Source organism: Capra hircus, chromosome 9 (genome assembly GCF_001704415.2).
Source record: "Capra hircus breed San Clemente chromosome 9, ASM170441v1, whole genome shotgun sequence".
Taxonomy (NCBI): domain Eukaryota; kingdom Metazoa; phylum Chordata; class Mammalia; order Artiodactyla; family Bovidae; genus Capra; species Capra hircus.
In genome coordinates this window covers 11,218,175-11,242,520 of record NC_030816.1, presented here as the reverse complement: position 1 = coordinate 11,242,520, position 24,346 = coordinate 11,218,175, and the positions used below count along the sequence as shown (strand labels likewise).

The window sequence follows — 24,346 nt, the reverse complement described above, 5'->3', positions numbered from 1 at the left end:
CTAATAAACATATGAAAAGATGCTCAATGTCACTCATTATCAGAGAAATGCAAATCAAAACTATGAGGTATCACCTCACACAAGTCAGAATGGCCATCATCAAAAAACTACCAAAAAATAAATGTTAAGAGAGGGTGTGGAAAAAAGGAAAGCCTCTAGCACTGTTGGTGGGAATGTAAACTGGTACAGCCACTATGGGGCACAGTATGGAGATCTCTTAAAAAACCAGGAATAAAACTACCATATCACCCAGCAATCGTACTACTGGGCATACACCCTGAGAAAACCAAAACTGAAAGAGACACAAGTACCCCAATGTCCACTGCAGCACTATTTACAACAGCTAGGACGTGGAAGCAACCTCGATGTCCATCAACAGGCGAATGGATAAAGAAGATGTGGTGCATACATACGATGAAATATTACTCAGCCATAAAAAGGAACACATCTGAGTCAGTTCAGTTCCAATGAGGTGGATGCCAGAGCCTAATAGAGTGAAGTTAAGTCAGAAGGAGAAGAACAAGTATTATATATTAACACACATACACGGAATCTAGAACGATGGTACTGATGAACCTATGTGCAGGGCAACAAAGGAGACACAGACATAGAGAACAGACTTGTGGACACGGTGAGGGAAGGAGAAGCTGGGGGAAATTTAGAGAGGAGCATGGAAACAGATACACTACCACATGTAAAACAGACAGCCAGTGGGAATTTTCTGTATGATGCAGGGAGCTCAAACCAGTGCTCTGTGGCAACATAGAGGGGATCAGGTGGGAGGTGGGAGGGGGGTTCAGGAGGAAGGGGCCATATGTATACCTATGGCCGACTGATGTATGGCAGAAACCAACACAATATTACAACATAGTTATCCTCCAATTAAAAATAAATAAATTTTTAAAATATTCCTGGTTCATGTGACAACTTTTCGTTTTTACATGTTCTACAAAGAGTACCATGACTTTCAAGAATTCTGTCTACAGAGTTTAAGAATAAAAATCACAAGATAGCAGGTTAGATTTGGTATCATTCTTTAACATAAGAAAGACCTCTATACCTGAGAAGGCGTTCATTTTGCTTGGATTGTTCAGAGTAAGAATGCCAATGCCATTGTTTTCCTTCTGAAGGTCAATGGATCCACCAGGAAACTGTTCAAGTGTTTTTTTCACTTCTTCTTCATGGAAGCCATGAGAAGTATTATAAAGTGACAATCCTATCTGATGCAGCAATTTTGTCTTTACAGGGTTAGGCGATGTCTTCAAAAGACTTCTTGCCATTTCTGGAAAAAAGAGAGAAGTATGCAGTAGTCTAGCTAAACAGACACTTTTCTAATATAATACATTAATGGTCTTTAGCGAGAGACCTTTCTGTTTACTGAAAGGACTTCCCTCCTTCTCAAAGTACCCTAAGTACCAGATTGCTTCCCTTCTCCCAGCTTCTCAAACCAAACAATTCACAAAGTACATTATCTCAGTACATCACTGGGAGATGATGACATAGTTACAGGATATTTACTGAGATCCAACACACTAGGAGGGTTTAGAAAACTGTTGCTGTTCTGTAGTTTGCACCATCTCCTGCCTTCAGGGAGTCTTCTTCATGATGGCAGTTCTCCTAACTCTAAATCTAAGAAAAAATTCAGTCCAAAAGTCCCTTTGGAAACAACCTCGGGGCAGAAGTGCAACAGAGCAGTATTCTTGGTATTATCCTTATCTTACGTAATGCTCTCACAGAAACAGCTGGAAGAAGTCCTGAGGAAAACAGGGAAAGAAATAGGAACACATATGTAAGGTTTCTGCATCCCCCAAAGTTCTGTCAACTCTTCTCATTTTATATATCTCATCTCCAAGTAATCACCTATTTGTTCAAATGCTTTTTTGTAAGTATTTTTGCTGACATAAATAATACACTCAGAAATGATACAAATCATAAGTTACAGTTCAATGAATTTTCACAAGGCAAACACATTCAAGTAAATAGCACTCAGATCAAGAAACAGAACATGAACCTTACAAGGTCCACCATTCATTGTGCCACTTTTTGGTCATGACTCCAAATAAGGATAACAACTATCTTGACTTCTTCAAGATTAGTTGGCCTGCTATTGAACTTTATATAAATTGAAAAACATGGTATATCTTTTTTTGTCTGGTTTCAACTATGTTTGTGACACCTATTCCTATTATTATGTGTAATGAGATTCTAAACAGTCCATTCTTTTCATTGTTGCATTTCATTATATGAATATACCACTACTCATCAATTCCAATGTAAATAGACATTAGGGTTGTTTCTGGGTTTTGGCATTACAAGTAGAGCTGCTGTGAACATTTTAGTATCTGTCTTTGGGTCAACACATATGCACTTCTGCTGGCTATATCTAAAAACAGTAGTAGTGGATCAGGCAGCAGCTGGCTAAAAACTGATTGTTAAACAGTGAAGAATTTTGCAAGTTGTTTTTTTTAAACCACTGGTAGCTTGAAATTGTAAGAAATAAAATACTTAAAATGGTCCATTTTCAAGGGTGCTGGCTTTGGGTGGAAAAATTACTACCAGCCAAAGTGGCCTAACAGCTTACTGATGCAGTAACCATAAGGGTTATAAAACTGGAAAGCCCGGGAAAACAAAGGGAGGGTGGAATGTCTAGGATTTTCATGGAGGCTCATTCTACTGGTGAATTCAAAACAGAAAACAGGAATGGGTGCACAGGAAAGGAAGAAACAAGATGTCAGGGAGGGGCAAGCCCATAAAGAGAGAGGGAACAAACCTAGGCAACATCCAGGAAGACTGTTCATCCCACAGTACTCAGCCAAGAAGGAACTTGGAGAAGGGCTTGCATGCTAGGGGATTAAACTGTTTGTTTTAATGACACTGGGTATGCCTGCCCACCAGACACCAGATCTTGCAAAACCGTCATTAAATCCTCTCTTCTAGCTGCACCTAGTGTCTCCAAGTTCATTCTTTCAGTCTGGGTCTGTGGGCTTTATGTCCAACAGAAATTACTCATGGTGAAAAGTATTAGCAAACTCTACATATCAATCTCTCCCTCTTATACTCACACACATCACACACCTATTGCCATTTTCCAAGGACTGGTCATAATGATCATATCTGTTCATTTGTTCCACTTTAAGAGATACTGGCTAATAGTTTTCATATCCACAGAGAGTGAACATTCCAGTTGCTCCACGATCTTATTAATCATTTGCTAATGTCTTTTTATTTCCTTTCTTTCCATTTTAAGTATTCTAGATAGTGGTACAGTCATTATGGTATCACTTTGCATTTCTATGATGTCTAATGAAGTGAAGCTCCATTTTCATATGCTAATTTGTTATTTGTATATCATATTTTGTAAAGTGCCTCTTCCAAGTTTTTTTACCCATTTTTTCTATTTATTTACCTTTTATTCCAGCACAAGCTGGAATCAAGATTGCCGGGAGAAATATCAATAACCTCAGATACGCAGATGACACCACCCTTATGGCAGAAAGTGAAGAACTAAAGAGCTTCTTGATGAAAGTAAAAGAGGAGAGTGAAAAAGTTGGCTTAAAGCTCAACATTCAGAAAACGAAGATCATGGCATCCGGTCCCATCACTTCATGGCAAATAGATGGGGAAACAGTGGAAACAGTGTCAGACTATTTTTTTGGGCTCCAAAATCACTGCAGATGGTGATTTCAGCCATGAAATTAAAAGACACTTACTCCTTGGAAGGAAAGTTATGACCAACCTAGATAGTATATTCAAAAGCAGAGACATTACTTTGCCAACAAAGGTCCATCTAGTAAAGGCTATGGTTTTTCCAGTGGTCATGTATGGATGTGAGAGTTGGACTGTGAAGAAAGCTGAGCGCTGAAGAATTGATGCTTTTAAACTGTGGTGTTGGAGAAGACTCTTAAGAGTCCCTTGACTGCAAGGAGATCAAACCAGTCCCTCCTAAAGGAGATCAGTCCTGGGTGTTCATTAGAAGGACTGATGTTGAAGCTGAAACTCTAATACTTTGGCCACCTGATGCGAAGAGCTGACTCATTTGAAAAGACTCTGATGCTGGGAAAGATTGAGGGCAGGAGGAGAAGGGATGACAGAGGATGAGATGGTTGGATGGCATCACCGACTCGATGGACATGAGTTGGTGATGGACAGGGAGGCCTGGGGTGCTGCAGCTCATCATCTTTTGTAAAGTGCCTCTTCCAAGTTGCAGAGAGTCGGACAAGACTGAGCGGCTGCACTGCAATGAACTGAACTGAACCTTTTACTACTAACTTGTAGAAATTCTTTTATTCATTTGCCTATAGCTTTTTAAAATTCTTATGACAATAAATCCTGCATTTCCATCTCCATTGGAAATGCTATGCCTGTGTACTCCTAAATCAAACAAAAATCTACTTCCGTATTCCTCACCTCTAGATGTACCACAGGCTTCTCAAAATCAGTTTAAACCTGAACTCACCCTACTAAAACCTGTAACTACTTTATTCCTTCCCTTAACTATCTGTAGTATCAACAACACAAAAAGCCAGAGCAGAAAACCCAACCTCCTTCCCCTCCTTCATATCTCATGTGCAACCTACCTTTTTTATTTTCCCAATCCTTTGTTTCCCCTACAACAAAGTTCAAACCTTTGTCTCTGGATGAATACAATGGCCACCATTAGTTTCACACTAGTCCTTAAAATCAGAGCTATCTTTCTACTGTATGCTCCTAAAAGCACAAATCTACAAATACATTTTCAAAGAAACTGAGAAGATTTTAAATAGGGTGACTTCTCAGGACTTGAGCATGAACCTAAAAAACGAACATGAAGAAGAAATAAAGTGATAAAGGTTGATAAACTTAGGTCTATGGGAAATGGAAGGTGAAGTTCAAAAATATAATATTTTTACTAAAATATGAAATAGCTATGAAAAAATAAAGGATTTTAGAGGCTTTCTAAATTATTGGCTAAATGTAAATATCAAGTTTTCTCAAGAGTCTCTTAGCTAGCAGAGGAAATCTACACTAAAAATTTCAGGAGTTGTTGAGAAATGACAAGCAATGGAGCTAGAAACAAATTAAATTAGCAAACAAAACTTATATTCTCATGCCTATATACTATATACATATATATTAGGGGAACCACTGCCCAAAACCACCTACCCTGGCCAAGGTAGACAGTAACTACTTGCATGAATTATCTTATAACAGGAGACCTTGGTAGGGAACATGGAAGCTACCACCAACCAGAAGAACTCGGGAAAAGTCAAAAGGAGTGAGACACCAATTCATATGTCTTGCCAACCTCCCAGAATCCTTCTTGCTGGAATCCATCTTGGCTGAGCAATGTGCAGGCCACCAGGAAGGAACCTGAGTCAGAATGATTAGCCAGAGACAACCCAGAAACTAACTCTATTACCATAAAACCCAACACTGCAAGCCACATGGCAGAGCAGCTCTGGGTTCCCTTACCTTGCTGCTCTTCACCTGGGAGCCACTTCCCAATAAAGTGTCTTGCTTTGTCAACACGTTTATCTTCTGGAATAATTCATTTCTAAGTGTTAGACAAGAGCCTACTCTTGCACCCTGGAAGGCATCTCCCTTGCTGCAGACCGTTTTCTGCAACATACATAAGCTCACAACTCCAGCCACGTGCATAAAAAATCCATCTCGACCCCAAACACTGTTCTTTCTTTTTCATCTCCCCTTTCACTATCCCCAGATTCAAGTTCAGTGATCAATGTTTATGGGAAAAGTAAAGAAATAGATCAAATTACTGTACATCATTTCAAAATGAGTTTGGAAGCCTTTTCGCTTTTTTGAAGATGAAATTTGAGATACATACATAATGACTAGATTAGCAATTAAGATAAATCTTTTAAAACAGGACAAGATTCTTTATTGGATTATTTAAGATAGGCAATAGTTTCATTCTAAGAATAAAAAATGGGTTGAAGAGTTTCTGTGCGTAAGAGTTATTAAGTAAATTACATACTACATGTAAGTTTTTATAGTCAAGAAATTCATAGGACTGGGATCCTAGTATATAAACACATGTGCATATGATAAGATATATTTGGTAAGATATAATTGGTAACAGTTCAATGTAAATTAACTGAGTTCTTATTAGTCATCTCCCCTTCATTAACTAGCTATTTCAGGGAAAAAAAAATTTTACCCTCAACAAATTTTCAGTTTTATCAAAGAAACGAAGTATGTACTAAGCAAAAATAACTCAATTCTCTAATTGAAAACAGAACAAAATTCCTCCTTTTATTAAGCTTTATTAGAGACCTGTGCAGAAGACAATGGCACCCCACTCCAGCACTCTTGCCTGGAAAATCCCATGGACGAAGGAGCCTGGTGGGCCGCAGTCCATGGGGTCGCTAAGAGTTGGACACGACTGAGTGACTTCACTTTCACTTTTCACTTTCATGCCTTGTGGAAATGGCAACTCACTCCAGTGTTCTTGCCTGGAGAATCCCAGGGATGGGGGAGCCTCATGGGCTGCCGTCTATGGGGTCGCACAGAGTTGGACATGACTGAAGCGACTTAGTAGCAGCAGCAGCACAGACCTGATTTTTTTCCTCTCTTCACCAGTAAACTTTTATTATGAAGTCTAAGAATTTTCTATAGGCAGAAAAGGACCTGAAGATACTAAATCAGTGCATAGGATTATGGTATTTTATTTCCCTTCAATCTTTCCAAGTTTTAACATTTTAAGCAGAAGTAGAACAAAAATTAAGCAACATCCTAATTTGCTGGGGAGTAATGAAAGGAAAAAGTAAACTCAGATTAGCTTTTCTCTACAGTGTCTTGTGGCCAAAATATTGGCAGAGTGGGCTACCTTAAGAAACTCTCACCTTATATACTTTCAGAGTATCAGTTCTTCACCTAACTATATTCAGTATTCCTTGACCATCACCAACTCCTGGAGTTTACCCAAACTCATGTCCATTGAGTCAGTGATGCCATCCAGCCATCTCATCCTCTGTCATCCGCTTCTCCTCCCGCCTTCAACCTTTCCCAGCATCAGGGTCTTTTGCAGTGAGTCAGTTCTTCACATGAGGTGGCCAAAGTATTGGAGTTTCAGCTTCAGCATCAGTCCTTCCAATGAACACCCAGAACTGATCTCCTTTAGAATGGACTGGTTTGATCTCCTTGCAGTCCAAGGGACTCTCAAGAGTCTTCTCCAACACCACAGTTCAAAACCATCAATTCTTCGGTGCTCAGCTTTCTTCACAGTCCAACTCTCACATCCATACACAACTACTGGAAAAACCATAGCCTTGACTAGACGGACCTTTGTTGGCAAAGCAATGTCTCTGCTTTTGAATATGCTATCGAGGTTGGTCGTAACTTTCCTTCCAAGGAGTAAGCGTCTTTTAATTTCATGGCTGCAATCACCATCTGCAGTGATTTGGAAGCCCAAAAGAATAAAGTCTCACACTGTTTCCACTGTTTCCCCATCTATTGCCCATGAAGTGATGGGACTGGATGCCATGATCTTTGTTTTCTGAATGTTGAGCTTTCAGCCAACTTTTTCACTCTCCTCTTTCACTTTCATCAAGAGGCTTTTTAGTTCATCTTCACTTTCTGCCATAAGGGTGGTATCATCTGCATATCTGAGGTTATCAATATTTCTCTCGGCAATCTTGATTCCAGCTTGTGCTTCTTAAAGCCCAGCATTTCTCATGATGTACGCTGCATGTAAGTTAAATAAGGAGGGTGACAATATACAGCCTTGGCGTACTCCTTTTCCTATTTGGAGCCAGTCTGTTCCTCCATGTCCAGTTCTAACTGTTGCTTCCTGCCCTGCATATAGGTTTTTCAAGAGGCAGGTCGGGTGGTCTGGTATTCCCATCTCTTTCAGAATTTTCCACAGTTTATTGTGATCCACACAGTCAAATTAGCACTAATCAATTAGAATGAAAATGATACAGCCTCACTTCCCTTCCAAAACAAATCTAGGAAAACAAGAAACAAGGCCCATATTTCCATTTCACAAGTAATGAAAGCTTACCTATATGTGAAGCTTTCCTCTAGGGAGTCACCTACTTACTGTCAAATTCTGAAGCAACAGGAACGATCTCAAGGTTCTTACTCTTTTTCTCTAAATAAATACATATATTTTTATAACATAATATTAATTTATTGAAAAGCTTTAAAACTTGAGGCATCACTTCAAGTAACTAAACAGCTGCCCAGAATCACAAATTTTTTAATAGATAATATATTTTACATAAAATATATATCTGATGAAATAAAAATATTTATGCTATGAAACCACGATATTATTATTCCAAAATTACTTCTATAAAAGACTGTTGTCTTAAACTTGAAATCAGGTTTTAGTACAGTGGCTAAATAAACGTAGACATGAAGAAAGCTAACCTAACATACTTTTGAAAAAATCAGGTTTCAGAATGAGTGTGTTGTATTTGTCAACCTAGACAATGGATACACGGGTTATTTATTTTTGTTGTTGCTGTTCTTTAAACTCTTCTTATGCTTTTTAAACTATGTGCAAGTATGCTACATTTCTCATTAAACTTTTTTTTTATTAAATGATACCATTTCAAATTTGGAATGGAGAGGTGTCTCTGCCTTTGCCAATAATCTCTCCCAATCTTCTAAAACACTAATTTCAAAACTAATTTTTCTAAGCATTCTGTTTTTTGTATAGAAGATATTTAATAAAGAACACACATATTGCTATAGGTGGCCACACAGGTATCTGGAGTCTCTGGCAGTTCTGAAAACTAAGAAGTGTCCTCATTAAAGGTAATAATATTTCTGAAAACTTGATGTATGACCAGAAACCAGGTAAGAAAGAATTAGAGACACTCCTGCCTCCAGTAAATTATAATGACTCATAATGACGCTCCTGCCTCCAGTAAATTATAATGACCCATAATGACGCTCCTGCCTCCAGTAAATTTAAAAACTCCTGTCGGCAGGGACCACATCTTATTCATGGTTTTAGCGCAGAGTTTTTACATTTAACATTTGTGGTACTAAATGATACCTAATGTGGTTATTACTGTATAGGGGTTACTATAGTTGTTATTGTTGATGTTCAGTCATGTCCAACTCTTTGTGACCCACGGACTGTTGGCCCTCCAGGCTCCTCTATTCATGGAATTTTCCAGGCAAGAATACTGGAGTGGGTTGCCACTTCCTCCTCCAGGGAATCTTGCCCACCCAAGGACCAAATCAGCATCTCTGGCATCTTCTGCACTGGCACGGGATTCTTTACCCCCAGAGCCACCTAGGAAGCCCAGTGATTACTGTATATCTAACCATCATTTCCTAAACTAAATAAAAGATCTCTATCTTCCAGACAGAAAAATTTTATTTCATTGTAGGGATTTTAGGAATTCCAAGTCCAGAATATGTAGCTCCAAGTGCTTAAGGGTATTAGAGTCAGCCAGAGAAGAAGGTCTCCCTTTCACTGGCCCCTGGTCAGTTTGATGCAGAACCACCACTCCACTCTCATGGAGTCCCTACCCCTCTTCACAAGAAGGGTAAGAGCTGTGGGTCTTTTTTTCTTTTTCAGGTATACAAATCAGGTTTGCATACAACACAATCTTTACCACATCATTAATAAAAGTACTGACACTTTTTAAGAAATGAGGTTAAGTTATAGATAAGACATTACCTACTTATAATGTCTGTGGTTAGTGATTCACATTTTACAAGGATTTGGTTAGTAGTGTACTTCATATTTTAACTATATAATGATTTCTCTCACAAGGGTTAGAGCGAGGCAGTTCGGTTCTCTGACTTTCTCAGAATCAGAGGCATTTTACCCAGGGAGTACTGAGCCTAAGACCTAGTAACTGTTAGCGGCAAACAAGCAGAGAACCCATGACTTGATCTACTTTCCCCAGTCCTTCTTCCAAAGAACGAAACTATTGGTTTTGAGCCAAGATGAGTAATTCGGTCACAGCACTAGAGCTTTCCACAGAAGGCAACAAAGTGAAACTATTTCCACTGGTACTGCTGCCACTTTGAATCTTCTTTGTTCTGATTTCCCTTCTTTCCTCCTTTTCGTCTCCACTGCCTTCTCTCTCACATTCCCCTCTCTGCCTCTCAGCTTGTGTGGGACATGGAACCAGGGGCTGCCTTTATCTTGGGAAGGCATTTGAAGAAGATTAAAGCTGTAGGGCTCAGGGTTCCTTAGGCCTGCTTCTAGTCTAGGAAAAATAAGCTCTCAAGGTCCCTGGCCAGATCAGTCCACAAAACTGAGAGGCCTACACAGAAAGAGCCAAACACAACATGACCAAGCTGGCTTTTTCCTAGAATATGCTCGCTGCACGTTTTGCCCCAAGGCATAAGTCATATATAGAAGAAACAATTAAATGTAAAATTCATTCGGGGGTGAGGTCTTTTCCACGTTGACCGTGACTTTAATGTAAGAGAACTGTGCCAAAGAAACTTGATGAGAACTTAGACGGCTATTTAAAAAAAAAAGAAAAAAGTTGCCTATGTTTTCCATAGTATTCTGTTTAGGGAAAAAAAAAAAAAAAGAGTTAAACTAGAAAATAAGGAGTAAGACTTGTAAAATCATTAGCATTTTTAATTATTATGAAGGGATAATAGAATCAATAAACAACATATCTTTTCTCATTGTAAGGAGTCTGTTTGTTCCGTCTTCACATACATCCCCCCCACTCTACCACTTCCAATGAAGCTTCCCAGGTGGCACTAGTAGTAAAGGAATCTGCCTGCCAATGCAGGAGATGTAAGAGACGCGAGGTCAGGAAGATCCCTTGGAGAAGAAAATGGCAACCCACTCCAGTATTCTTGTCTGGAGAATCCCACAGACAGAGGAGCCTGCTGGGCTACAGTCCATAGGGTTGCAAAGAGTCAGACATGACTGAAGTGACTTAGCATGGCACCCCACTCCAATATCTAAAACAAGGGCAATGAGTATAGACATCATCAGATGTACCTTTTTACACTTAAATCATTACCAAATTTAAACATTATGTCACTAATATTTTTGCCTCATTGGACATCTTTGATATACTCATTTTTCCATGGAAACCTCATAATAAAAACCTCATGGATCCTTTTCTCTATTGATTCCATTTTTTTTTGGCCCCCCAAACTCCTGTCCTCCTTCTTCCACTAACTCTCCCTTCTTTCCTCTCCTCAGATCCCCTTGTCTATGCCAGAGAGTAGTACCTGAGAAACTCAAGTACACTGCTAAGCCTCTCAAGTTTGCTGATTCCAAGATTAGGGGTCCAATCCTTGACACTGGATAAGAGCCTATTATGAATACTTTCTGGAGAATGGCATGGCAACCCACTCCAGTATCTTGCCTGGAGAATCCCCACGGACAGAGGAGCCTGACAGGCTACAGTCCTTGGGGTTGCAGAGAGTTGGACACGACTGAGCAACTTATTACAAATCACATGGATCAGTTCAGTTCAGTTGCTCAGTCATGTCTGACTCTTTGTGACCCCATGGACCCCTGACCCCATAGCTTATCAGGATTGCTAACCCATCCTGCTGGTTGCTTTGCTGTCCTACCACAACCAGATTCAGCCCAGCTGAACAAGCTCACAACCATGCCATCAGAAAGGGGAAAAAGAAGAGATCCAAGATTAAAGGTTTCACTCTCTCCATGTTTTCTAACTTTTTCAAAGGCAAACAAGTAAGCTCCCTTCCCTACACAGAGACTAAGCTCTCTGTTCTCTTAGAAGCTGTAACCCGTTTCATCAGGTGCTGGAAATATCCAGAAAGTAAACACAAACACATACTGAGCAAGAAAACAATAAGCATAAGGCAGGGAGTAAACAACAAAAGATCAGAACTATTCCGTTTCAGACTGTCAGCATATGACCCGTTTTTGGCATTTGAATTTGGTTTGAGGCTGTCATTAATTAACACTTCACTCCCCTGGTGGCTCAGACAGTAAAGCGTCTGCCTACAATGTGGGAGACCTGGGTTCGACCCCTGGGTTGGGAAGGTCCTCTGGAGAAGGAAATGGCCCCCCACTCCAGTACTCTTGCCTGGAAAATCCCATGGATGGAGGAGCCTGGTAGGCTACAGTCCATGAGGTCACACATAGTCAGACAAGACTGACCAAGTTCACTTTCTTTCTTTCTTAATTAACATACCTTTCGAGTTTCACTACTCAAGTCATACACTACTGTGTCTGTACCGAGTATGCCACACACACCTTTTTTCCTCCCAGCCAAAATGAACTTCTTTCAGTTGTTCATATCCTTCAGTCGCTCTATTCATTCCAACCCTCTGAGTATGTGATTCCCTATTACACTCTTTTCTTCCTCAGAGCAACTCCCAATCAACCCCTCTAATACTCTCCACTACACAAAATACTCTGTCTGCTCTCACAATGTTTAGATCCTTCATTAACCCTCACTCACACTTTGCTGTAACTAGTCCTTAAAAAAAATCTTCCCACTAGATTTAGCTGCAAGAGGACATTTTCAATGCCTGGTACAGTACTTGACAAATAATATTTGCCAATAACAATCTGGCACACAAGGCTTGAGAATCCACACCAGGAGACAAGGCTAAAGAATCTGTCCATAAGTCAACTCTACCTACCCTGTTCATTAATCCCACCACTCACCCTGTTTCAGTTCCACTCTTCTATGCAAGCTGGTCTCTCTTCTTGGAATGCTGATCACTGCCAACTCACCAGCTAACTAAGATCTACTCATTTTTCAGGTCAGACCAATAAACTATCAAGAAAAGATCAGCTGTTTTATTACTGTGCTCCTCCCTCCCCCAGCTGATTTCACAATTACATGTGTGTGTGCAGTATTAAAAGAATTGTTGAGGCTCAAAAAGAATACTAGAATGAAAGAACATTTACGAAAAATGAGTTTTTCATTTTTGTTGTTGAAAAACTGGCTGCGTGAAATTAATGATGCAAATTTTACTTAAGATAACTTAATATGGGCAGTGAGAAGGACAATTATAGAGTTCCCAGAGAACATAACTGATGGTTGGAATCAATTTCTAGGCACAAAATAGAGCTACTGCTGCCAGGGCTGCCTCCTCAGCAAATCGAAACTGACACAGCCTCCAGTAGATAACTTTCTGTGTTAAAGGCTTTATCCTTCCTGTGAGCACTCACGCATTTAGCATTTGGCCCAACTCCTTTGAAATTAAGCTGTTCCCACTGGAACTGTACTGGGCTATGACCTGCAATTTGTTTAGGAATTTTCCCCTTTCAGGGACTCTTGTTGCTGTTCAGTCACTCAGTCGTGTCCAACTCTTTGTGACCCCATGGACTGCAGCAAGCCAGGCTTCCTTGTCCTTCACCATTTCCTGGAGTTTGTTCAAACTCACGTCCATCGAGTCAGTGATGCCATCCAACCATCTCATCCTCTGTCATCCCCTTCTCCTCCTGCCCTCAATCTTTCCCAGCATCAAGATCTTTTCCAATGAGTTGGCTCCTTGCATCAGGTGGCCGAAGTATTGGAACTTCAGCTTCAGCATCAGTCCTTCCAATGAATATTCAGGATTGATTTCCTTTAGGATTGACTGGTTGGAACTCCTTTGCAGTCCAAAGGACTCTCAAGAGTCTTCTCCAGCACCACAGTTCAAAAGCATCAATTCTTTGGTGCTCAGCCTTCTTTACAGTCCAACTCTCACATCCGTAGATGACTAATGGAAAAACCACAGCTTTGAATATACAGACCTTTGTCGGCAAAATGATGTCTCTGCTGTTTAGAATGCTGTCTAGGTCTATCATAGCTAGATGCTGTTACATGTAAAAATTACAGTCCTTGGACTTCCCTGGTGATCCAGTGGATAAGACTCTACATTACCAACACAGAGAGCCCAGGTTCAATCCCTGGTCAGGCCACTAGATCCCACATCTGCAACGAAGAGTTGCATACCACAATGAAGGTCAAAGACCCTGGGTGCTGCAACTAAGACTGGCACAGCCAAATCAATAATTTTTTTTTTAATGCTGTTCTTCCTCATGAACATTTCAAACAAATTAAAAAAAACAACATGTCTTCTGTGGTCTCTTTCCCCTCCTTCACTTTCTTTTGTCTCAGGCCCTGCCTCCAGTCCCAACTTCCTCCTTCCCTTCTCCACGACAGGTACTAATATGGTTCAGACTGTGGGAGTCTCTACCCTAGGTTCCTACCTCTGTGCCTATTCCTTTTCAGGCCATTTGAGAGATACCCACTCTTCTCTCCTTAACTTCCTCAGCCCTATTCATTCATTAGGCCAAGACTTTTTAGAAAAGAATCATGCTGGGATTTCTTTCTCCCGCAAAAAGGAAATAATAATTCCAGAACTTGATAGTAGATAAATATCTTTCAAAGCAATAAACGCATTCCCTGTAATACATCTATTTTTACCGTGAAAAAATCCAAGGCCAGAGGGATAGGTTTGCCCAGAACCTCGGAGCAATAAATAACACTGTTATCCCTTGACACTTGATTGTTCCCACCTTTTACATGCTACTGACATCCATTCCTACTGAGATCAAATTTTTCGATAAAGTCTTCTATTCTCTACTGTGTTATACTATGTAAATAATCTGTTTCTTTCCCACCCCGCCCCACCCCCCGAAATTTCTCAATTTCTTCATAGAAAGACAGCACCTACCTTTTAAAACATTTGGCCTCAAGGGGATATAAATCTTCAAAACAACTGTAGTTTTGCTCAGACTCAGGTTTGATATTTGGGGCACCTGATCTCAAAGACGATGGAATGCTTTCTTTCGCTGGCATGTAGAAATTTCTAAAAAGACAAATGAGTCTGAAAAGAGCTCTAAGAGGGTCCTTATAGCATGCAAATAAACAGGTAGGCTTAACTTAGTTCATCTGTCAGAAGAACAACTTGTATCTAAATATTCTCCTTTGAGTTTTGTACCAGGCTAAAAGATCTCTGTGTATGGCTATATGCTATGTCACAGGTATGTCTTATTTTTATACTGCCAGATGGTACTGCCAAAATTAATTTATAAAAACAGCTCCATTTAATTGGTCTAAAAATATTACTTATATAAATTATCAGAAATATATAAGAGCAACTCACACGAATGCTTTTGTGGTTCATGTGATAGTTTAAATTTGTTAGTCTAACTGAAACAGGCACGTTTTTAGAGTCATCAGCACTGAATACTTTAATTCCACATGCGTTTACTAGTCAGATAAATTCATATTATCTCTGCTGCAAATCTGTCAGAAAAAAAATTTGCTTGAGATGATGGCTGACTTTGTCTAATGACTCATTAAGTTTTTGTGAGTAACTTAAACATAAATGTTGGGAACAAAAATTCAGGTAGATGAAAATGGGATAAGAGTTTTTAGGTGTGACAATTATATTTTATGATATATGTACTTAAAAATAGCATACTGAAATCTTTTGAGGTAACTTAAAATGTCAGAGTTTTGCTAAGATAAATTACATGATTGACTAGAATTGCTTTTATCATACACACTAATTTCCCACCTACACGTGTCTTTTCTAAACACTTCTGTTTCATCCTTTGTCTCTGCTTTTAATAGGCTGTCTAGACTGGTCATAGTTTTTCTTCCAAGGAGCAAGCATCTTTTAAGTTCATGGCTGCAGTCACCATCTGCAGTGATTTTGGAGCCCCCCAAAATAAAGTCTCTCACCTTTTCCATTGTTTACCATGTATTCGCCATGAAGTGATGGGACTGGATGCTATATTAGTTTTTTGAATGTTGAGTTTTAAGCGAGCCTTTTTACTCTCCTCTTTCACCTTCATCAAGAGGCTCTTCTATTCCTCTGCTTTCTCCCATGAGGGTGGTGTTATCTGCATATCTGAGGTGACTGGTATTTCTCCTGGCAATCTTGCTTTTAGCTTGTGCTTCATCTTCTCTGGCATTTCACATGATGTACTTTGCACATAAGTTAAATAACAAGGGACAATATACAACTTTGACATACTCCTTTCCCAATTTGAAACCAGTCTGTTGTGCCATGTCCGGTGCTGTTGCTTCATGACCTGCACACAAGTTGCTCAGGAGGCAGGTCAGGTGGTCTGGAATTCCCATCTTTTAAGAATTTTCCATGGTTTGTTGTGATCCACACAGTCAAACGCTTTAGCATAGTCAATGAAACAGAAGATGTTCTTCTGGAATTCTCTTGCTTTTTCTACACAACGGATGTTGGCAGTTTGATCTCTGGTTCCTCTGCCTTTTCTAAATCCAGCTTGAGCATCTGGAAGTTCACAGATCACGTATTGTTGAAGCCTGGCTTGGAGAATTTTGAGCATTACTTTGCTAGTATGTGAAATGAGCAGTTGTGCAGTAGTTTGAACATTCTTTGGCATGGCCTTTCTTTGGGATTGGAATGAAAACTGACGTTTTCCAGTCCTGTGGCCACTGCTGAGTTTTCCAAATTTGCTGGTATACTGAATGCAGCACTTTAACAGCATCATCTTTTAGGATTTGAAATAGCTCAGCTGGAATTCCATCACCTGCACTAGCTTTGTTTGTAGTGATGCTTCATTAGGTCCACTTGACTTCACACTCCAGGATGGCTGGCTCTAGGTGGGTGATCACACCATCATGGTTATCTGGGTCGTTAAGATCTTTTTCGTATAGGTCTTCCATGTATTTTTGCTACCTCTTCTTAATATTTTCTGCTTCTGTTAGGTCCATACCATTTCTGTCCTTTATCGTGCCCATCTTTGCATGGAATGTTCCCTTGGTATCTCTCATTTTCCTCAAGAGACCATTTTATTGTTAGAGAAATTAGTTCTGTTTAGGCTTCAGAGACAAAGCAGAGCAGACCTATGACGTTGCTTCTAACCTGCCTCGACACTGCCCTGGCTGTGAGTGACAGCTATGACTGTAAGAACTGCAGCACCATAGATAAGACTGGGGACGAATCTTGAGACTGTTGAGCCCCTCAAGACAGGGTGGCCAATCAAGCCCCGGGCTTAACAACATTCCAAGTTTAAAGAATAAACAGGAACTCAGAGCTGCAATTTGCTCATAGGTTGATGACAATATCAGTTTGCATCCTAGGATTATAAGCAGGAACCCTGAACTGCAGTCTTTGAAGTCTCTTCCACGAAGTGGATGCGCTGCCTGGGACCTTTTCCCAATTAGGACTCCAGATGTGCTGTGTCATGGGACTTCCCAGCACTGTTTGAGTCTGGATGTTGGTTAAAACCCAATTTGATGACGTATCCTCTGCTATTTCTATTTCTCTTTTCTTTTAATGTTACTATATATTGAAAGTAAGCTAGAAAATTCTCTAATAAATATTGGTATTATTTAGTTTGTATAGAATGAGTGGCTTATTAGGTTAACAAACCCTTTGAACCTGAGACAAAAGTGAAAACTTTTGGCAAAGCATTAATCAAAATTATCTCAGGTGCTTTAAGTTAAAAGTTGTCTTTTTTATAAAGAAGAGCTAAGGGTTTGGTTTGGCTTTTTTGTTTTGCAGCTATGTAACCTTCTCTATTTATCTTCTGAAATCTTTTTGTCATTTTGATTAAACAGATACTTAGCGTTTTGTAATCTTCTGTAATCTTATTTGTTGAATTGTTCAAAACCTTTTGATATTTTTGAAAAGTTTCCCCCCAAATTCAAACTCTAAATTAAGTTTTTTTGACCTGAAAATAACTTTGGGAATGTCTAGAGGGGCCCCTAGAACTTCTTAAAGGACACGTTCTCTGTTCTTATAAAAGGAGATGGTAATTAGGTTTATTTGATATGTCAAATTTTATGGGAAGCTTTGTCAAAGAAATTATAATAAACTTTCTTAGGTTATCTTGTATATATGAATGTTATTAAAATGAATGTTATTAAAATAAATGTTCCAAATATTGTATGAAAATTCTGACAATTCTCATGTGTTCTAGTATAATGTTATCAGTTCAGTTCAGTTGCTCAGTCATGTCCAACTCTTTGAGACCCCCATGGACTGCAGCACACCAGGCCTCCCTGTCCATCACCAACTCCAGGAGCTTTCTCAAACTCATGTCCATCAGGTCAGTGATGCCATCCAACCATTTCATCCTCTGTCGTCCCCTTCTCCCACCTTCAACCTTTCCCAGCTTTAGGGTCTTTTCCAATGAGTCAGTTCTTCATATCAAGTGGCCAAAGTATTGGAGTTTCAGCTTCAGCATCAGTCCTAACAGTGAATATTCAGGACTGATCTCCTTTAGGATGGACTGGTTGGATCTCCTTGCAGTCCAAGGGACTCTCAAGAGTCTTCTCCAACACCACAGTTCAAAAGAATCAGTTCTTCAGCACTCAGCTTTCTTTATAATGCAACTCTTACATTCATACATGACTACTGGAAAAACCATAGCTTTGACTAGATGGACCTTTGTTGGCAAAGTAATGTCTCTGCTTTTAAATATGCTGTCTAGTTTGTCATACCTTTTCTTTAAAGGAGCAAATGGTTTTAATTTCAAGGCTGCAGTCTCCATCTGCAGTGATTTTGGAGCCCCCCAAAATAAAGTCTGTCACTGTTTCCACTGTTTGCCCATCTATTTGCCATGAAGTGATGGGACCAGAAGCCATGATCTTCGTTTTCTGAATGCTGAATTTTAAGCCAAACTTTTCACTCTCCTCTTTCACTTTCATCAAGAGCCTCTTTAGTTCTTCTCTTTCTGCCATAAGGGTGGTGTCATCTGCATAACTGAGGTTATTTATATTTCTCCTGGCAATTTTGATTCTAGCTTGTGCTTCATCCAGCCCAGCATTTCTCATGCTGTACTCTGCATATAAGTTAAATAAGCAGGCTGACAATATACAGCCATGGTTTTAAAGATGTGGCACAGAAATGACCAAATAGACTTGTCGATTACATTAAATTGAACCTTCATCTTTAATTATTACTATTTTTAAGTCTTTTGTCATTTATAGATAATTATTGTTTATACACCAAGGCTTTTGCAAATGTATTTATCTTCAAAGAAATTCATGGAAAAGATCCTGACAAATACTCTAGGATGAAAGTATTATGCCGGAAGCCAGCGTGAGGAATTCCACCCGTGACAAGGTCATGCGGCAGAGATCTGATGGGCAAGGTCAAGTCAGATCTCAGGTTTTCCCCCTGGCATTTTCTGAGCCTGTACCCCACAAAATAAGAATCTGCCTGCTTTTCCACTCTTCTGACATTCTCTGGAAAAAGTTAATTCAGGGCTTTAGTCTTCTGCATTTCAAAGAGTGTTTCAATCCAAAAACCCCTCTGATGGCTTTCTAGCCTGCCTGCAGGACTCGTACAGCTGCGCATGTGATTGTTTGAGGCCTCCTGACCGCAGGAGGCACAGGAAGCTTAAAACATACTAGGAATGTAGGGGCTTCCGAGCAGTCAAAATCATTAGAATAGGACTGATTAAAAGTTTCATTTGTTGAGCCACTACTTGCTGCCAAATTTTCATATCCTTTATTTTTAGATATAGTTGGTATATAGAAAAACAAGTAGTAGACCTGGTATTAGCAACATTAGATCTTTGAGTTAAGTACCTTCTTTGTTATAACCCACTGCACCTTTGTTCTATAGAGATGTAACTTTAGTGCTTTAAGGAGATGCAGATTAAAGAAAAACACTTCAGAGGAAACAAAATTAACATTCATTAAGAAAGAGAGCCAAAAAGTGTTAGCAAGCCTCCAGGCCAGAAGATAATGTAAATCACCTGAGACCTTTTGTATATGAAAAAGATGTACAGAAAGGGTCAGGACTGCTGCCCCTGCGTGACTCTATATCTTCCATTATGTAAAATTTAGGGTATATAAACACCTTTTAAATAATAAAGTTGGAGGGGGTTTTTGCACAAGCCTGGCCTCCCCCTTGTCGATTCTTTCTCTTGCTCCCTCCCTCTCCTTTTAAGGCTGATCTTTTGGAACGTGGAGGCTCACTGTGTCTACTTACTTGTCCCGGTTTCTAAGATCCGTAAGAGAGAGAGCCCAAGGCGGGGCACTCTCCGATATTCAAACGGGCGCCAGCGGCCGGCCTAACGTAGATGGTGCAAGTTCCTTGTCCAGAATTTTATTGGTTTTCCACATAAACCAAGCTAATCAGCCTCTTTTCTCCACTTAATTTTCCTACTACATGATTTCTTCCTGATCTAATCTTCTTTTAATAAATAAATAAGTCTTTCCTCACCAACGCCGTCCCCGCTTCGAATTCCCTGGATCCACTGGGGCTGGACCCCAGCAGTATTAGATAAATTTAAGATATTGCACAGAACTGGATTTAAAGGACCCTTTTTTTCCTCTCCTTTTAGAAAATGTATCTTTACAACAAGGGTTCAAACATTTATTTTTTTTCCTCCCTTCCTGATTCCTCCAGAATTTAAAAACCTAAGTATTTTTTTTTTTCATGACAATATGTGTATTTGCATAAATTCACTGGGAATCTGTTCTCCTCATAACAAGACACCACTGGAAATACTGGCTATATTACCATGGCCTTGGTTGTATTATCATACTTAGGAAAGGTGTACATAGACTCAGATGTGACCAGACAGCTTTAAGGAAGAAAAGAAAAATAAATAAAGAAATGGGCCAGGTACCTTGTTTACAAGGTTCAAGCAAAACAAACTTGAAAAAGAGCTTATATGGTCAGTCACTATTCTCATGGCATTTATGTAAATAATCAACCCAAGTTTAATACCAACAAGTTAGTTCTACTATGATTGTCTTTAATAAAAGGATAAACATGGGAGAAAGAAATCATGTTTTCACTTACATGGTATTAAGTTATATTCCCACCGGTGACCTTCAAGGTTTTGTTACATACCTATACGCTGGACTGGATTCCAAATTCTTCTGCTGTTGTTGTTCAGCCATGTCGGACTCTTGATGACCCCATGTACTGCAGCACGCCAGGCTTCTCTGTCCTTCACTACCTCCCAGAGTTTGCTTAAACTCATGTCCATTGAGTCAGTGATTGAACCCAACCATCTGAACTTCTGTCACCCCATTCTCATCCTGTCCTCAGTCTTTCCTAGAATCAGGGTCTTTCCCAATGAGCCAGCTCTCGGCAGCAGGTGGCCAAAGTAACTCTTCGGTCAAATATTTTTACTATCCTTAAATGTCTGGCTACTCCTCTTCAAACTCATATTTTCAATTTTCTTCCACTTTTCTGGTTTGAAATCAGTAAGAAAAAAAGACTGCTCTTGAATTTCCTTAGAACGGTCTATACCAGGTCCTCCTCACGACCTGGAAGGTAACCAAACTTCAAGGACTTGAAACTTGAGTACACATCTCACAGCTAAAGAAGGCTGCACCTGACACATGGTCCTGTACAAACAATGGAAACGCCCAAATCAAACTGAGTAGGAAAAGCAGCAGCTAATAACTGAGGCAGACAGCGTTCCAAAGATGACCTGACTAGGCTTGCAAACCCATTTTGTCACTGTTGCTTTTCTCTTTCTCTCTTTCACGGAAAGACAACACCCTTACTGGTATTTCTCAACTTATACTGAAAGGGGACAACCTCTTCTTTTGATTATGGCCTTTCAGAATCTCCATGGCAAATTAATCTTTTCACTTGCCAGGTTTTTTTTGTTTGTTTGTTTTTCTTTTTTTTAAGAGTTAGAAGGTTCGGAATTCACTTAAGTTTTTCTTTGTCTGGACTATTAACTATTCTGGATTCTTACCTAGATTCATGGTTTCTGAATTTGCAACCTTACAGCCTGTATTACTGGGTAATACATTTGGTTCTGAACAGTTATTTTGAAATAACAATACTATTTTAATGGCCTTCCTAGGTGGTGTTAGTAATAAAAAACCTGCCAATGAAGGAGACGTAAGAAATGTGGGTTAGATCCCTGGGTCGGGAAGATCCCCTGGAGGAGAGCATGGCAACCCACTCCACTATTCTTGTCAGGAGAATCATATAAGAAGAAATTGCCAGGCTACAGTCCCTAGGGTTGCAACGAGTCAGAGACAACTCAAACGAATTAGCATGCATGCATGGTCACCTTGAGTGGGAACTTCCAGGAAGCATATCTGACTCCAGGTTTGCCTCAGTAGGAAGAGCCTTTTTTCCCTTGGGTCTGAGTAAATGTCAAAGAAAACATGATTAGAGAAGCAGAAACTCAATTGCATAGAAGAATCAGAGAGAAAGACCACTTGCAAAAGGGTCACCTCCCCCTTTCCCAACATGATTTCTTCTATTGGCTACTCTCAGGCTTAAGGTCCTAGTTTAGAACCTTCACACAATTTGGTTCTAAACTTCTAATTCTGCTTTGTATAACTATTTTAAGTTCTGTATTTTGTTGCCTGTCAAATCTTTGTAAAACCAGTTTGTCCAACAAGCTGATGCTTGCTCCACCTTTCAAAATGATCAGAACAATCTCAAATGATTTAAGATCTTAAGAGGATCAGACCACAATTTCTCCCTCCTAATCCTTGTTAGGTTTTCTCAATAGGTTTCCAATCGGGGCACCTTCCCTCCAAGGTGGGGCACAACACCCAGCAAGAAGTCCTTCCTGGCACCAAAGGATAAAGGCCACTGAAACTAGAAAACCTGCCTCTTGATCAGTGATGCTTTCAGAGAAAAGTAGAAAACGTCAAACTGAATAAAACAAACATCATTTTAAAAAGTTGGAAGGACACACTACCAAAGCAGGCATCAATTACTCCTTGTTAATTACATACTTCAACAAGAGAGCATCACTTACAGACCCACTAGAAGGGAACATTTCCTATGTACCTAGCTACTTAGCCTATGAGAAACCATCACTACCTGAACTCTCACCTCAACCCAGGGACTTTCTTCGGAACAACTCCTGTCAACTTCCTCCTTCTCTTTAACATAATGGGACTCTCCTTTGTTTGTTGAACTTATCTACGGCTTTTGCTATAGTTCGCTTGTCCCAATTCCAATTCCTTGGCTACACAGAAATAAGCCCATTTTGCTGGTAAAAGAACGGCTGTTTTATTTTTATCTTGAAAGCTTCACGCCTTCCACTTTATTTTGCACTTCTCCAAAAGAAGGCTGCCCACTTCATGGCAGAACGTGAAGTCACTCAGTCGTGCCCGACTCTTCTTGACCCCATGGACTGTAGCCTACCAGGCTCCTCTGTCCATGGGGTTTTCCAGGCAAGAGTACTGGAGTGGATTGCCATTTCCTTCGCCAAGGGATCTTCCCAATTCCAGGGATCGAACCTGGATCTCCCACATGGTAGACAGACGCTTTACCGTCTGAGCCGGCAGTGTGAACTTAAAAGTATCACCTAAATTATCTTCTTTCGTCTTTTTAACACTACTGAGAAAGATTGAGGGCAAAAGAATTCGGCGACAGAGGATGAGATGGTTGGATGGCATCGCAAACTCAATGGACGTGAGATTGTACAAACTCAGGAGAAGGCAATGGCAGCCCACTCCAGTACTCTTGCCTGGAAAATCCCATGGATGGAGGAGCCTGGTAGGCTGCAGCCCATGGGGTCGCTAAGAGTCGGACACGACTGAGCGACTTTCACTTTTCACTTTCATGCATTGGAGAAGGAAATGGCAACCCATTCCGGTGTTCTTGCCTGGAGAATCCCAGGGACGGGGGGAGCCTGGTGGGCTGCTGTCTATGGGGTCGCACAGAGTCGGAGACGATTGAAGCGACTTGGCAGCAGCAGCAGGAAGATACTGAAGGACCGGGAAGCCTGGTGTGCTGCAGTTCACAGGGTCCCAGAGAGTCCGACACGACTTGGCCACTGAACAACAACTGAGTACAGAAATTGGGAAGTAGTCAGCATTTAAATGAAATTTAAATAAATAAATTCAGCACTGAAATCACGCGTCTCTATCCTTTTGAAAACGTCAACATCAGCTATTTCTTCACCTTCACAGGAAAGTTCCACTGACCTTTTTCCGTCACGTTCCCTCACCTGGCAAAGGGCTCTGCGTCGCTCTGCACAGCGTCCCCGCGCCCAGCACAGGGCAGCGGACCTGCGGCACGGCCTCACACGGACAGCGCCGCCGAAGCCCCGCGGGTCGCCGTCTGGAATTCCGGTGAAGAAACGCTAAAGTCCATTACACAGTGACTGCTCGGGTTCGCCAAGACCTGGTCCTTAAAGTGCAGCCCCCGCAGCCACACGGCCCTGAAGACCACACTGGCGACGACTTCCCCTTCCGCCCCTTCATGCCCCTCTTCCGCTCCGTCCGGCTTCCCTTCCGCCTTCCCACCTGGCCCGGGGCGCGCTGGCCCCCCTCTCTCTGGCCCGCGGCGTCCGGGTTCCTGTGTTAAGCGTCTGCGCCTTCTCCGGGCGCCTGGGTTTTCCGCTCCTCGGCGGGCACCCCAGACCCAGGAGCCCCTCCCCCGACGCGGAGCGCCCGGCTCTCTGCAGGTGCTCGTGTAGTAAGCGAGCTCGGAAAGCGGGTCTCTGGGCCCGAGCTTCGCTACGCAGGGCTGGGGCCCTTAAGCT

The 24,346-nt window shown here is 40.8% G+C and overlaps 1 protein-coding gene across 7 annotated transcripts in view; it reads right to left on the bottom strand.

Annotated features, from left to right (window-relative positions):
- Positions 1-24,094, bottom strand: part of ECHDC1 (ethylmalonyl-CoA decarboxylase 1) — a 56,651-nt gene extending 32,557 nt beyond the window's left edge. Inside the window, exons 1-3 of one of the 7 annotated variants that reach the window (XM_013966361.2) lie at positions 23,787-24,094; positions 14,593-14,727; positions 1,061-1,282 (exon numbers count right to left, since the gene is read on the bottom strand). In XM_013966361.2, coding sequence (XP_013821815.1) covers positions 1,061-1,280 — 220 coding nt within the window. In that variant the 5' untranslated portion in view covers positions 1,281-1,282; positions 14,593-14,727; positions 23,787-24,094. Of the gene's footprint in view, positions 1-1,060; positions 1,283-12,589; positions 12,720-14,592; positions 14,728-20,721; positions 21,220-23,786 lie in introns of those variants that run through there. The other 6 variants (XM_013966362.2, XM_018052947.1, XM_005684476.3 and 3 more) reach the window with 6 other exon arrangements.